At 39.7% G+C, this 17,050-nt stretch overlaps 1 protein-coding gene across 2 annotated transcripts in view; it reads left to right on the plus strand.

Annotated features, from left to right (window-relative positions):
• Positions 1–16,087, plus strand: part of WWC2 (WW and C2 domain containing 2) — a 245,839-nt gene extending 229,752 nt beyond the window's left edge. For both annotated transcript variants that reach the window (XM_077279557.1, XM_077279558.1), the window contains 8 exons: positions 1,594–1,746; positions 2,665–2,783; positions 7,048–7,234; positions 9,464–9,628; positions 13,707–13,799; positions 14,325–14,567; positions 15,056–15,183; positions 15,904–16,087. In XM_077279557.1, the coding sequence (XP_077135672.1) occupies positions 1,594–1,746; positions 2,665–2,783; positions 7,048–7,234; positions 9,464–9,628; positions 13,707–13,799; positions 14,325–14,567; positions 15,056–15,183; positions 15,904–15,970 (1,155 nt within the window). In that variant the 3' untranslated portion in view covers positions 15,971–16,087. The remainder of the gene's footprint in view (positions 1–1,593; positions 1,747–2,664; positions 2,784–7,047; positions 7,235–9,463; positions 9,629–13,706; positions 13,800–14,324; positions 14,568–15,055; positions 15,184–15,903) is intronic.
• The last annotated feature ends 963 nt before the right edge of the window (positions 16,088–17,050 follow it).

The following is a 17,050-nucleotide window of genomic DNA, read 5'->3' on the forward strand; positions in this document are numbered from 1 at the left end:
TCTGCTGACAGCAGCAAGATGTAGGGGCAGAGACCCTGATACCAGCAAAGTTCACTTACTGGGCTACTTACTGTAGTTTTGACTAAACATGGTTTTATCTTCTGCAGCACTGATGGTCTTCTCAATGAAAAGCCCCTGCTATTTAGTCCTCCATATTCATGAACTCTAGCTATCCCAACCACGGCTTTCAACCTGTATGCAGGTGGTCACTTGGGCTTCTTTAGACCCTATCTTCCAATAGTTTCAGAAAACAGCACATGCACATTAGCCACAGTGTCAGATCCGGACCCGATCTCCTGTACTGAAGCTTCTAAGTAGTCTGCCATCATTGTAATGTTCCATTTCCCCTGATATTTTCTTTCAATCGCTTCAATGTCCTGGTGGAATCGTTCACTTTGCTCTACACTCACAGCTCCCAAATTTTCCCAAACAATGGGTGGCAATGCATGGCATAACTATCTTCTGACAGAGTATTTCACTATCATTTTCACGGCTGGCCATCTTGCGCCACTCGGCTCTATATTATGTCAACCTTAGAGTAGAGGTAAGGCAGGACAAATATGTATGTCTGCTGCCCAACAAACTTTCTGGTGTTTTTTTTTTCTTTTCCTTTTTTAAAGTCATCAAATTTTCACACTTGTGGCAGGCTTAAAGGGGTTGTCCAGGACTTTAACATTGATGGCTTATTTTTAGGATAGACCACCAATGTCTGATTGTGGGGGTGCAGCACCTGCCATTCCTGTCGATCAGCTGTTCCTGGGACGGCCAGAACCTCTCAGTTACAGAGCTGCAATATTGGCTACAGCCGGGAGCTGCACCTCTGCCCCCTATTGGTTTTAGTATGTGGCATATATGCAGTGCCCGGCCACGGCCGATATTCCGTTGTCTGAGCTGTGCAGATCCATAGCTGAGCAGTTCTGGCCACCAGCGACTCTGGGAACACCTGATCGTCGGGGTGCCGAGAGTTGCACCTCCACCTCTCAGACATTGATAACCTATTAATGTTAAAGTCCTAGACAACCACTTTAAATCCAGGCCTAGTCATACATATTACATACTTAATCATTTTGTCTATTGCACTAAAAATGATCTTAAACAGCATTGTGACGGTGATGATTACATGTATTAACATCTTTAACCGAGCCTCAATAGTCTTTTACTTTTGGAAACCTTAGTTGATTCTGGCCTTACAGATTTCATCTTGTTGGGAATAAAGTTCACAGACTTTTTCTGAGTGGAGGGGATATCTGAAGAAAGCCCCATGTACTGCCTTAGACAGTTGAATGCATGGACTGGTGCTGCTTAGTGAACCTACCAGTCAGTAGTTCTGCATCTTGATTTCCACAGGCGCTTGCTTCAAACCCAATACAGTATGAAGTATTTTTTTTATAAGCAGACATTTTTTTGTGTTGCTAGTGGCATATCTGTGGGGAGAAAAAATGAAAACACAAATGATTCCTTTTGACCTGTGTAGAAGGGAGGCCCGGGGACTCTCTGGGTGGTGTTAGCCAAACATCAAAAATATATATAGAAACTTCAAAATGCTGAAAGAGGTTTTCATGTTTCTTTTTTTAATCTGTGTTTTTTGTCCAGGCTGGTATCCAGATCAATCTGGCAGACCTGTCATTTACAAATGAAGAATATACTCGGTGGCACACGTTGATGCCCTGCAGATCCATTCATCATCCAAAAGAGACTGTTGAAAAGTCTGTATTGGATAAGACACGACCTGCAGATCTGGATTTGGTAAGTTAATAATAAAGTTACTGCTTTTTCAAGGTCCTTGATACTCTGTAGATAATAAAGGAATGTGGCCACAAATAATGTCTCTTTAATAAATCGTATGTTGCATGGGAATATTATTTGTATACAACTCAGTAGAAGAGATACTGTATAAATATAAAGAGGAAATAAACTTTTTATTTTTCTATAATTAATGATCAGCTTTTGCAAAGGTATGAGTTTTAGTCATATACTTTATTCCATAATTTTTCCTTTCACATTCCCGAACTACTACAGTGTTGTTTCAATGACCAGTTCATGCTCCTTTAGAAGCTACTTTCAACTGCTGCTCAGCAAGATCCTTATACTTCATTCAACCAATCTTTGTAGGGGACTTCTGTGAGCAGCAGTTAAAAGCAACTTTTTAAAAAGCTTACATTGGGCTCTTCACTGCAGGGTAGTGTTTGAGATAGAAAAAAAATTGTCCAGGCATAAATCTCACAATGTTATTATGCATTTGAGATGAAAAATAGTAGCATAAAATACTCCTTGATTGATTTCTTGATGGCTGCAGCAAAACCCATTATCAGACTCCCTTAACCATTACCTCTACTACATGGCTTGCACAAGGTATAGAATATCTCTATTAAAGAAAGTTAGTTACCACAATCACTTTTTATTCATATTCCAAGATGAGAGCAATTGACTCCTGTCAGCTGACATCTGCCTTTGAAGCATGAGTGTACCCTGGCAACTTCTGAAATTTGACTGGTTTTATTTGAGGTTGTATAATGATTTATTTTGGTACCAGATGACAGAAGTCAAATAGAATTTCAATGAAACATTATGGAGGTTAGAATTGCTTTTTTTTGCCGTATATATTCCTGTCTGCTTTTCCTTTCATGATCAACCACTGACTGCTTTCACTCGATTTTCTTCCAGGATGCTGTGTCAGCATTGCTAGAGAGGACGTCTGCTGAGCTGCAAGCGGTGGAACAAGAATTAGCCCAGGAAGAAGCCAGTGAGGATGATCAGGAGCAGATGTGTCCTGCAGATGAATGGTAATCCATGAGCTCTTAGCCCCAAATCCTAGGAAAACTGCACGATCTGTACAATATATATTTTTTTTTTTTACTGTTACTACCCTATATTCTAGAGATTGTCTTATTAACGTCCGTATGTAGTAGAGTGCAGTTTTTATATGGCCGTGTGATCTGTGGTTTAAAGACCATTATCTGCTTTATAGGCAGCTGTGGCGCAGATTCTGTCTCATTGTACTTTTATAAGGGAGATGTTTCTGCATCCTCTTAGTTATTCTCCCCCAGGGCTGCCCCAAGGTGTACGTGTGACCTCTGCCGATGGTCAGAATGGGCCCCTCGGTCTATGCTAGAATAGTTTACGCTGGTTGTACACTTTAAGGTGACTCTAAAAGCTATACTTTTAAAGTCCACTTTTCTAGCTACAACATAACAGGACGATGCTTCATACACAGGTTAGGGTTCAACACTTCGAACTAACAATGTTAGGTGTGATAAATGGTTCCATAACTTTTCAGAAACCTGAGACAGTCCATCAAGGTAGCATTGCAAGAGGTGGACAGTAACCAAAAACAATTATGAGCCTATGGCAATTTTTTTTCAGCCTTCTGATTGCACATTTACGGCCTAATACATAATTGCATTTGCGCCTTTTTTGTGTAGTTTTAGGTGTTTTCAGCCTTGTTTCTCATTTGTGCCCTATTCTTCTTTTTAATTTACATTTTTTTTCAGCTGATTCATCAGTTGCAACATTTTAAAAAGTCACATAATTTTTGCACAACTGTCTCCAGTCCCTTCCTAGAGTGATTTTTATGTTCAAATTTTGTCATTTTATTTGAACATGTGACTTCTTGCACTAAAAGGTAAAACAAAAACAAAAAAACCCAGACAAGTTAATATCTTTTTATTTTGCGCATAATTCATGAAGCTCATGTACTAATTTGAAGAATTTTGTTCAAGAAAATGTCAATAAATGCCATAAGAAAGAAAAAAATTACTTGAGAAGCAATGAGTCAGTCACTTAATTCACTGATTGATTCATTACTACAAGGGCGCTCTGGTGTATAGAGACCTGACCCTGATTTGTTCCCGTGCGACCATATTTTTTTTATTAAATTTACATAAATTTGTATTAATTTTACATATAATCTAGATAGACCCTACATAGAAATATTGCACAGAAAGGGATATTATCAAAAAGTAACTTTATTGGAAAACCACAATATTAAAAATCACAACATTAAAACACAGGGAATGCTATGAAAGGTGACAGCTACACCAAAGCCGCAGGTGAGAGGATAATGACAAGCTATAATCAAAAAATACCGTCCTTATAGAAAATGCAAATGTGCTAGTAGTACATGAGGTATATAACACTCAGCTGGTGAATAGCATCCAGCAAGCACATCCAAGCAAAATACAAGACAATAAATAACGTTATTGGAGCATAATTACCTCAGACCTGCGGCGCCACCCCTACGCGCGTTTCGGCTTGCGTGCCTTCTTCCGGGGGAGTGGCGTTGTCAGGTCAACATGCAGTATATATATAAACGGGCAGCCAATGAGGAATAAATCATGTAATGGCACCGAAATGCCGGCCGTATATCGGCGCATGCTCAGTCGAGACAGGAAGGACACACATCACAGAGTGCGTCATCGCCTAGTGACCGAACTGGAACCTCCCACACTGACGTGGACAGGCGCCGTTCGTACACAGAAGGTTGCGATGGAGACACCGTCAGTGATCGTAAACAGCCTGACACAGCCGGCATGCGCACTGGCCATACGAGGATACACCGGATAAGAATCTAAATAACGGAACCACGGTATACAAAGTGCATTAGTGCGGACAAAACATTAACAATTGACCATAGAGTGACATGGTATATAAAAAAATAAATAATACAATTATCTAGTGCAGGTTGATACAGTGCAAAATAGTGCCGAAGCCTTATATATAAATAGCCACAGTACATGCTGCCAATTTTGAATACAAATAACCCCTTAGACAATTACATCCATATCATGGAAAAAAGCAAGGAGGGGGGCAGCACAAATAAAAATAAAAAAATAGGAAAACTATATTGCATCCAAAAAAATGCTATAGCAAATGCTGTAGTGAATGCTATAGTGCTAAATTAAATACAAAAAAGTGCTATAGCCATACATATAAAAAACACATAGCAAGCTGCTATTATATAAAAACAACCCATAGACAATTCATCCATGTTGTGAAAAAATACAAACACATACATAGAGTGAGGAAACAATAATGAAGATACAAGTAGTTAAAAACAACCACAACACACTAGTGTAATATGACAAAAAATACAAATATATTATATAGTACAATATACCTGGTTTTAAAACCAAATATATATTTGTGGAAATATCTATAAAAAACATACACATATAATATATAGAAGAAAGTGCAAAATATACAATGGATTCACATAAACAATGAATCCACATTTCAAAAACGTCTGCGGTATTGATATGAGATCCTCTTCATGATATATGACAAATTTTTCACCACAGGGGCAGCCGACATATATGAATCATACTCAATGATAATTTGAATGGAACTAAAGAAAGAAAGAGAAATCCAAGTGAATATACACAATAAAATTAAAAACAATTTAAAAAAACCCCTGACGAGGCCAGTTAAAAAATCTGATGACGGAATGCTCAGAGAAAGTGTACACAGCGAAAGGCTCAAAGGAAAGGAGCGTAGCTTATCATTTCATTTAAACCCTGTGGATGTATAGTACGTAATTCCCAAATCCAGCGGGCCTCCTTCTGGGCTAATAGACGCCCCACATTACCACCCCGAAGATTCAGACGAACACAGTCAATCCCCTTGACTTGGAGCACCGTGGGGTCACAGGCATGCCTCGGCACACTTTTCAAAGCCTCAATTTTTTTGTATTTAATTTAGCACTATAGCATTCACTACAGCATTTGCTATAGCATTTTTTTGGATGCAATATAGTTTTCCTTTTTTTTATTTTTTTATTTTTATTTGTGCTGCCCCCCTCCTTGCTTTTTTCCATGATATGGATGTAATTGTCTAAGGGGTTATTTGTATTCAAAATTGGCAGCATGTACTGTGGTTATTTATATATAAGGCTTCGGCACTATTTTGCACTGTATCAACCTGCACTAGATAATTGTATTATTTATTTTTTTATATACCATGTCACTCTATGGTCAATTGTTAATGTTTTGTCCGCACTAATGCACTTTGTATACCGTGGTTCCGTTATTTAGATTCTTATCCGGTGTATCCTCGTATGGCCAGTGCGCATGCCGGCTGTGTCAGGCTGTTTACGATCACTGACGGCGTCTCCATCGCAACCTTCTGTGTACGAACGGCGCCTGTCCACGTCAGTGTGGGAGGTTCCAGTTCGGTCACTAGGCGATGACGCACTCTGTGATGTGTGTCCTTCCTGTCTCGACTGAGCATGCGCCAATATACGGCCGGCATTTCGGTGCCATTACATGATTTATTCCTCATTGGCTGCCCGTTTATATATATACTGCATGTTGACCTGACGACGCCACTCCCCCGGAAGAAGGCACGCAAGCCGAAACGCGCGTAGGGGTGGCGCCGCAGGTCTGAGGTAATTATGCTCCAATAACGTTATTTATTGTCTTGTATTTTGCTTGGATGTGCTTGCTGGATGCTATTCACCAGCTGAGTGTTATATACCTCATGTACTACTAGCACATTTGCATTTTCTATAAGGACGGTATTTTTTGATTATAGCTTGTCATTATCCTCTCACCTGCGGCTTTGGTGTAGCTGTCACCTTTCATAGCATTCCCTATGTTTTAATGTTGTGATTTTTAATATTGTGGTTTTCCTATAAAGTTACTTTTTGATAATATCCCTTTCTGTGCAATATTTCTATGTAGGGTCTATCTGCTGTGATTGCATGGGATTTTTTTGCTAGTAATCCCTCATATGGGCACAGGTGCAATTGTTTTTGACACACTGTGTATTGTGTATCATTATTGGCTTACATATAATCTAGATAGTATACTTAACTACTATGACCACAATAAGGAATGTTTTAGTCTCATTCTGTAGTACTTCCACAAATTTAATGAACCAGAAGTACAATGAAGGCTCAAAAAGTTAGATAAGGAAATATTTCATTGACCTGAAAATTGTCCATTATATCTCACCTATGGAACTCCTCTTTCTGACTAGTGTGTGTTAGATGATGAATGCTGACATTGAATGCATCATGCAGTTCTCAACCTCTTCATATATTGTATATAGGTTAGAAATACCCCCCGAGGAGTCATTTGATGCCTTAGATGAACATTGCACCACAGAACTTCTGGAGGACTATTACTCCCCGTCACAGAGTGGTAACCAAGAGGAGGCACATGGTGAACCCTATGAGGGAACACACCGATGGGATCCTACCTCTACTGCTTCACCTGCTGCTGAGCTTCCGACCTTGGTAAATGTTGTCAACTTGTACTATAGTAATATACCCTTCTATTCAATGAGGGTCGAGGCGAAGTCACTACAGCCAGCAACATATACCTTATGGTACATTTATACAAACTGTATCTTCAGAGAGGAGGAGGACTTGAACTCTAGTGCCACCTATTCAAAGTATATTTAAAAAAACTGACCGTCACATCCAAACATAGACGAAATGTGAACAGGTGCTGAACCTAGAGTCACCAACTCATATACAGTCAAGTAAATAAGGCAGCACACTGCAGCGCTGAAACATGCAAACATGAAACATGAAAACTGAACTGCATTACTGCACTAGAAATATGAAAAATGAGAGCGTTTAGCGCATAAATATGGCCAATTTTATGTGTACCTGGTAGCCACTTTAGGGCATCTCTCGTATACCAGGTCCTATCGGCCCTTTAACGAGCTTTGCAATATTACTTAGGATAAAAGCCAAACCAAAATCTCAATTTGCAGACACGGTGTTTTGGGCTATTGCCCCTCTTCAGTTCAAAGTATGAGATCCAATTTGGCTAGGCTTAAGACCGGGATCTCACTCTGACATGCCAGGCCTGACCTGTTACTCTTCATAAGGAGCAACGTTACCCCTTAGATCCCAGTCTTAAGCCTCTCACCTAGCCAAATCAGATCTCATACTTTGCACTGACGAGGGGCAATACGCTGAAAAATCGTGTCTGCAAATTGAGATTATGGTTTGGCTCCTTATCCTACATCATGCGACAAACTTGCTAAAAGGTGGATAGTGACTTTTAGGATTGCTACTTCCAGTAGGTGGCACTAGAGTTGTAGCCATCTTCCTCTCTGAAGAGACAATTTGCGCATTTAATTCCCCAGAGTAGCAGGCATGGCGTATAGGTCTCCTAACACTGACGTACAACGCCTGGCTTGTCGCTATCCACAAGGAGAAAAGTTGCCCCTTAGATCTTTGGATACACTCACACATTTTGTTTTTGCAATGTTTTTTTTCTGAACCAAAAACCAGAATAGTGGCAGGAAAAACTGTTTGCAATATGTGCATTTTGGGTTTTTTTCCTGTGCGTTCCTGCAGCTTTTTTTACACTTGTGCTTGTCACCCATTTATTTTAAGCACTGTAAAAACCACTGAAGAATTGACACGTGTCTTGGCAGAACCACAACAAGGCTCAAAATACACGTGGAAAGAAAATGCAGCGTGTGCGTGAGATTTAAGAAATCTTATTGATTATGCTAGTACTGTGAAACGCTGCGTTTTTTTCCGCACCAAGTATGCTGCATAAAATGCGCAATAAAAATGTTGGAAGAACACCATGTGTGAACATACCCTTACAATTCAAATAATCTAATAGACTTGATACGTTTGACAGCACTTTCAGTCTTCTCAGTTATGGTCATATCCTATGAAATGATATAATGTCATCAATTAAAGGGGTTATTCACTATTTTGATGTCAAAGGTCTAGCCTATAATTTATTTGGATAGGAGCTTAGCTGCAGTACCTGCCACTGGCCACTAAACCGTGTACGGAGCTGTGCTGTCCTTCTCCAGACACTGTTTACGTCCGGCCTCCACCGAACCTCCAAGCAGCCAATCTGTGGGGTTCTGGGTGTCAGGCCACCACTGATGTGATACTAATCCACCTTCCTAAGGATAAGTCCTTCATATCGAAGTAGTGGACAACAACCTTTAATTAAGGAATGAATTATATGAAACCCTAACCGTTGGTTTATCAGGCAAAGTATTGGAAGCCAAGTCCTAGTCACTTTGTGTTCCAGCTTCTACCTGCTTTATTTAACAGCCTGGCCGCTTGATGTGAAATTCAGATACATTATACGGTGCTTTAATAAATGATCAGGCATGTAAATATTAATCTGAAGGTCATGCGAGGTCTGCTGTGAAGTGGAGAAGCGCAGAGATTTTATTTCTCTCCAAGCTGTACATCCTCATGTTCCCTTAGGCAGATTTCAGTCTAGAAATGAATGGAATGAAGTTTTATAATGTAGTGAGCCCTATTTTCTGTGACACCAGCTGTGAGTTTGACAGTCGGCTCTCTTTTCTTGCATCTTCTCCAGTTTTCTTCTTCTTTTTTTTTTTTTTCTTACTTGCCATGTGTTTTATTAATTTTTTTGTTCTCTTACAAATATATTTGTAAACTATTACTTGTTGCAAATTGATGAATGTATTAAATGTTAAGATCTATTTTTTTTCTTTGCTGGAATCAAAGGTTGACAAAGAAACAAATACAGAAGAAGCCATTCGCGAAAATATGTCTGTCCGGCCCAAGGATAGGAGTAACCTTGGATCAAGACAGCGGCCGTTTGTACGAAACAGCATGATTGTCCGGTCTCAGACATTTTCTCCAGGAGAGAAGAATCAGTACATATGTAGGGTAAGACGGAAATATCATTCAGTCTAAGAACGAGTAGTTCTTAGCTTGTATACCTTCCCATGGAACTCGAGTAGCTAAACCTGGCCATACAGAAGTGCGATCAGAGATTTTAACCTGTTCTTTTTATGTTTTGCTTTCCTTTACTCTCTTCGTGTATTCCTTTTTCCTACTAATGCTGGTCAAGGCACAGTGACACTGTATGCTTCAAACTTTAAAAGGGTTTTCTCATAGTAATGATGGTGTGTTAAAGGAGTTGTCCAGTACATTTATGCTGCATTTGTGTACTGTAATTAATATAAAACCCACATTTTTATAACTTGGTGTCTTTTTAACTTGTTTTCTAACCAACTGACTTTCCTAAAGGGCTTACAGGTCAATTGGCAATGATTCAATGAAAGGTGTTGTCCATTTTGGACAGTAAGGCAATTGCAAGGTGTCCATTGCTTGAAAGTCACAGCATTCAGCTGTAATCTGTTGGTAAACCAAGCAGTAAATATCAAATTTATCCTGAACAAACGAACACCCCACCCCTCCATAATAATGTCATTTTATTATTTTATTAGGTTACTTAACTTTGCCTACAAGTTCTAAGCTATTTCATCTGTAGCCATGCATGTATTATTTTCAGAAGAAATGCCCCCCAAAATTGAATAATGTCTAACATATTAAAATGACCATAATTGACCCATGAGCTGCTCTCCTGGAATTTGACTCCACAAAATTATTCCATTAATTCCTGGCACATGATCCGTTATGTCACTAGATACAGCTGTGCATCCTGTACATCCTATAGCATAGCCTTGACCTAGGGAATCCTTAGATCAAATGTCCTCAGATAATCTCTACCAAGAACAGGATCTTCTGTTTTATCATCTCATTTAGGCTTCTGAGGACATCATTCAGAAATCTGCATCTGCCCTTTTCTCCGGTAACTTGACCCCAGTGTCTTGCATTAAGTGTTGATTCTTAGCCAAAAACAGCATTACCTGTACCAGTCCCCACCCTTAACTTCACATGTGTAGCATTAGCTCCACATTCCTCCTCGGCACCGGTCCTGGCTGTCACTGTCCATTTCATAAGCTCTCCATACATTTTCACTATTTCTAGAAATTCAACAGTTTGCATTACACAATATGTCCTTGCTTAAAAATCTGATATGTCAAAGTGGATATAATTTGTCTTAATCTGCATTGATGAGTATTCAGATATAGACACCACCACAATCTAATTTTTACTACATTTTAATCCACTGGTGTGGTTTGACAGGATTAAGAAGTCACTGCTGCTTTCTTCCAGAGACGGCGCCACTTCTGTTCTTGGGTTGCATCTGGTATTGCAGCTCCGCCTAACTTATTGAATCTGAAAGGCTAAGGCTAAAGGGTGACATGTTGCACTACTATTATAGAGCTGTGATTTTACTGTAAAAACAAAATGCACAGGTAACAAACTTTCTCAATTTTCAAATAGAATAGTTGGCTGTTTTCTCCCCACGAAAATACAGATTATTGGTCTAACTTCTTATTGTTGGGATCTGCTTAATTTTTTGTCACCTTGCGATATCCTGCTTTGTGATTTTGGGAATAACCTTTTAATGGCCTGCTCAATTATATAACTGTGACTACCTAAAAGGTAATGTGGTCTGTATAATAATGTATACATTTACAGTGGCTTGCGAAAGTATTCACCCACCCTGGCTTTTTACCAATTTTGTTACAGTACAACCTGTGTTCTTAAATATTTTTGGAATCCGATTTGTCTGAGATGCATCACCACTAAATAGTCTAACTTGGTGAAGTGAGAAAAATATAGGCACAAATTGTATGGGATAAAATAACTAAAAATTGGCATGTGCATATATATTCACTCCCTTTGACATAAAACCCCTAAAAATTTCTGGTGCAAAGCAATGGTCTTAATAAGTCACATGCTTAGTGAAAGGAAGTCCACCTGTGTGCAATCTAAGTGTCACATGTCTGTCAGTATATACACACCTTTTCTGAAAGGCCACAGGCTGCAACACCATTAATCAAGAAGCACCACTAACCAATCAACACCATGAAGACCAAGGAGAGCTCCAAACAAATCTGGGACTAAGTTCTTGAGAAGTACAAATCAGGGTTGTGTTACTAACAAAAATATAAAACATATCCCAATATCTGATGATCCCTGGAACACGATGAAATCCATTATCATCAGATTGAAAGAACATGGTACCATAGCAAACCTGCCAAGAGAGGGCCGACCACCAAAATTCTCAGCCGGAGCATGGAGGGCATTTATCAGAGAGGCAGCACAGAGACCAAAAAGGTAACCCTTAAGGAGCTGAAGAGTTCCCAAGCAGAGACTGGAATATCTTTCCATACGACCATAAGCCTTTATGCAAAGGTGGGCAGAAAAAAAGCCTTTACTAACAAAAATTGTAAAGCTTGTTTTGAGTTTTCCAAAAGACATGTGGGAGACTCACCAAATGTGTGGAGGAAGGTACTGTTAACAAATGAGACCAAAATTGAACTTTTTGGCCACCAAGGTAAACGCTGTCCAGCTTCAAACCAAAGCAGTTCATCACCCCAAGAACACCATCCCCACAATGAAACATGGTGGTGGCAGCAGGGGATGTTTGTGGGGATGTTTTTTGGCAGCAAAGAGGGGGAAAATGGTCCAAGTCGAGAAGATGGATGGTGCAAAATACAAGGATATTCTTGAGCAAAACCAGTTTTAGCCTATCACTGATTTTAGACTGGACGGAGGTTCACTTTCCAACAAGACAATGACCCAAAGCATACTGCTAAGGCAACACTCGAGTGGTTTAAGGGGAAACGTGAAATTGTTTTGGAGTGGTGTCTATAAGGAGCTTCTCTTTGTCTTCCTTAAATCTTTCTTAAAGAAATTCCCTCTGTTGCTTAAACAAAAATGAGAGACAGAGATTCGTGTTATTACAGATGATGAGTGGGCTTCAGTGCTGGAATACATAACCAATCTTTCGCTTAGTGAGCCAAAACGACTCTCGCAGCTCTGTCATTCACAGAGTATACAGATCACCTAATATGATGTTTAATGTAGGTCTTAGAAATGATTCAGCCTATGGGTGCGTGGTGACTAGTAATCCTCTCACCTGCATACTGGCATATGTAGGCGAACTGTGTACTGTTGTGACTGGGAAACTTGCCATTGCGCGATTACTATACATGGCTAGAAAACGTATTGCTAAAACTCCCCGACAGGCAGAGAGTTTGTTAAACAAGTTGAGTCCCTCATATTATTGGAAAAAGGGGTATACCTCAAAAGGGATAGAAGTAAATATTTTGACAAATTATGGGGTCCGTGGCTTGGAGGTAACCAGAGATCAGCCTCGATAGGATCTTGTTAGATGTGTATCAGTGCGTTTACAAATGCCAGTCGGCTGTGTGCCTTTCGACTTGACTCTTCTTGACCGGCCTGACTTATTCTGTTTTGTATGGTCGTATATCTATGATATGGTATTCTGAATAACAAATATTAGTGGGGGGCGGTTATACATATACAAATAACATTCTCAACTAAGGTGTTTAACTGTCTGCAGGATGCGTTTTTTCCCCATAGATTTACATTGGCGACGCATTGCGACGTATGCACACACGTTGCAACCGTCGTGCGACGGTTGCGTCGTGTTTTGGCGGACCGCCGGCAGCAAAAAACGTTACATGTAACGTTTGTTTGTGCCGGCGGTCCGCCATTTCCGACCGCGCATGCGCGGCCGGAACTCCGCCCCACCTCCCCGCACCTCACAATGGGGCAGCGGATGCATGGAAAAACAGCATCCACTGCCCCCGTTGTGCGGCGCATTCACTGCTAGCGTCGGTACGTCGGCCCGACGCACTGCGACGGGCCGAGTACGACGCTAGTGTAAAAGTAGCCTTAGTCTGCATGTTCACAATAAATTGTGAAAAATAACACAATTCTGGAAGTAACCCTTTACCAGTCTGTGCCACCAGATTTTATTGAAATTACTATAGCCATGTTGAAGGCTTTTTCTTTACTATAATGACTGTATTAATTCGTGTTGTATATTAGAGTGTAATTTATAATTTCTATCTTACAGCTAAATCGAAGTGACAGTGACAGCTCGACCCTCGCTAAAAAGTCACCTTTTATAAGGAATGCAACAGAACGGCGCAGTTTAAGAGTAAAGCGGGTATGCTTACAGTATATGTAATGGATAGCTTATTGTTTAAAGTGGTGTCTATGTGCTTCATATCCATTCATTTACATTTAATACTGAAGATGTAATTCTTAAAATAAAGGGTTATTCCTACCCCCTCAAAAAAAGTTATTTCCCTATCCTTAGGATATGGAATACCTTAGTGATCGCTGACTGGCCAAATACCAAGATCTGCACTTTGGAATTTCGCTCAGCAGTCCAATAGACAATGAATGCACAGTGAACTTCAATAAGTAGTAGTTTCCAAAAGTGCTTGTGTGTATCTATGAAGGTGGGAATAACTCTTTACGTTAAGACAATGCTGACAATAGAAGCATTGTCATCTGGGACAGGAGGAGAGGGTGGCTTGTTGAATGGAGCCTGTGAGGGTCTTCAAGATGAGATGTGACAGGCACCACTTATAGGGCTTGAGAAAATCCTATTTTGCTATTATTTGTTGTTGTTGAATTCTCAATTAGGATTTAACTGGTAACTTTGTTCTCTTGCTCTCCCCACCAGCCCATGAGTCAGACAATGACGAGACGAGTAATGCACGAATGTCGTGAACGGACATCTCTAGACCTGGAGCTGGATCTCCAAGCATCACGGACAAGGCAAAGACGACTCAATGATGAGCTGCAATTACTGAGAGACCTGAAGCAGAGGTTAGAGGAGATGAAAGCCAGGGGAGAGACTGAATTGCCGCCTTGTGTTTTGGATGATGATCGCTTCCAGAAACTTCTAAAACAAGCGGAAAAGCAGGTAAGGAAGATCTCACTAGTGGGATTAGAAGACCGTTTTATGTGCTTAGATTTCAAAGCATTATATTTAATAGTTTTGAGAGAAAAAAAGAAGGAAATTATGGAATTACATGGATTGTCCAGCAAACCTGTAATCCGTGAGATTCTCCAGTAAAAGTATATGATCTGCAATATTCTGAGAGTTTTTCCTTCTTGGGAAATCTTCTTTTTTAATTTAGTTAGAAAAAATATATTCTTTCAGCTTAATTCCCTACAATGCTTTGCAAAACGAAGTACAAGTAAATACTGAAGGTTACGTGGGAAGCTAGAGATTAAATCATTATTCACGTATTACCTGCTTCGTAGTAATGAGACCTTCATCATTAATAATGATAAAATAAGTTGTCTGCCAAACGGCCCAGAACGACCCATTAACTGAAGTTAGGCAATACATCCTAGTGATCGGATGCCTTAAGCGTTAGACAGATGATGGGTTTTGTTTGTCTGTAGGCTGAGCAATCAAAAGAAGAACAAAAGCAAGGATACTGCGCTGAAAAATTAATGAGAAAAGCCTCAAAGGATGTATGCAGGCTACGGGAACAGAGCCAGAAGGTGCCGCTACAAGTACAGACATTCAGGTGAGGCACACAACATTTGCTCTGCATTGCAGCATTATCACACATTACAACCAGTGTCCGCATGTTGTGTGCTCTTGATGACCTCTGCAACAATTTCCAGAATGGGATCCAAAAGTCAGTTGTATATCCAAATGGGCTGCATATATGCGTGGCCACTGCTCCATTCATTTATCTGGTGCTGATGGCAATAGCTGGTTGGTCAGTCCCAGAGAAGTAAATGGAACAGAGGTCACACATTCACACCATTAATCCTTTGACTGATACTTTTTGGACTCTTAGTAGGGTTCCAGCAGGTAGACGACCGACCAGTGATCGATCACTTGTCGCCTATCCTGAGGACAGGTGATAGGTGTATGTAGCAGAAAAACCTTTTAATGCACAATAAAGTGTCGATGAACTAATGCTCGAAGAGGGCGGCATACAGTCCATCCACAGAACTCAGGATGTGCCTTAGCTGTTTGTATAGTGTTACCATTCTATGTCATCTAGGACTACAGTACTGCTGACTCTGCCTCAGTCTACACAGTAAAGCTGAAAATTAAGCAGCAGAAAAGATGGAAAGTCAAGCTGCTGTGTGTGTGCGCCCATAATTAGTATTGAATCTGGAATATTTGATGATTCCTTTTTGTTTTTGTAATTGAAAGAAACCTGAAAATGGTGATTTAAAATAATATTTATTGAAGATATTTTACACTCACATGTTGTTTCATATTTTTTCAGGGAGAAGATTGCATACTTCACTAGAGCCAAGATCAGTATCCCATCTCTCTCTGCTGACGATGTATAGTTCTATATTTTTTTCAGAGCTGTAGTTTTCCTATTGGCCATCTTTTTAGATGAACATTTTTGTAGTATAGCCCTTCCTTTCATGGTAAAAGTAAAACTGAATATTTTTTTTACATTACTCGGTAGTTTGTAAAATATCTTACTGTATCTTGAATTAAATACTAGGATAAAAAAAAACACCAAATGAAAAAAAAAAAAAAAAAATGAAGAAACCAAAGTAGTCATTTGGTACACTGATGGTAATTTTGTACAGTTTGTATGTGTCATATCCATGTATTCCTAATGTTTTGTGAGGGTGGAGCAATGAAACAGTGACAGTGTGCTTTTTCTTTTTTTTTTTTTTCTGTTGAACTGCACTGTGCTCAGACATTTTTTGTTCAACGGACTGATGTTCATGTTTTCATGTTATAAGCCAACTGTGAAAATGGCTGATAAGCCGTACATTTGACTTTTGCACCATAGACTTTTTTGGGGGAGTCTCTCCTTAAATTTCCAAAATTTCAAGGCTGCCTCATGAACCAGGTGCTTCTGTACCCCCGAATGGTGCCATTGCTATTGTTGGTAATCACTTAGAAGAAATCGTAGTTAGAGGTGACACATATTTATTTCTGCACCAGGACAGGGTTACAGCAACGGAGAATAAAGTTACTTTTCTAGAAAACTACAGGACTGTAGAAGGCTCGGAAATTGAATAGCTGGGTATATCCATATTGTATAGAATAGCTATACAGTACTATGTTATCCTATTGTAAAATGTGTATATATGGGGTGTAGTCAGTCTGGGCTTCAGTATAGAGAAGGTCATACATGTGTAATGCGCACTGGCTGGAAACTGTTCAGTTTATCATATATTGCCCTCTTGACCTGTAATGGCATACATCTCTAGGAGCTGCCCTGCACCTGCTGCTCTACTTGTCCTCTGGTGATGGGAGCATAATTATGCTTTTTTTTTTTTTTGGTCAAAAAATGAATTCGTATTTTCTTTCATCTTCTGAAATTATTTAAGAAAAATCAGTGGGATTACATTCAAAATTACAGACGTGGCAAACCTAGCTTGAAACTGAATACGTTAACTTGATGC

This window comes from Ranitomeya variabilis, chromosome 1 (assembly GCF_051348905.1).
Source record: "Ranitomeya variabilis isolate aRanVar5 chromosome 1, aRanVar5.hap1, whole genome shotgun sequence".
Lineage (NCBI taxonomy): Eukaryota > Metazoa > Chordata > Amphibia > Anura > Dendrobatidae > Ranitomeya > Ranitomeya variabilis.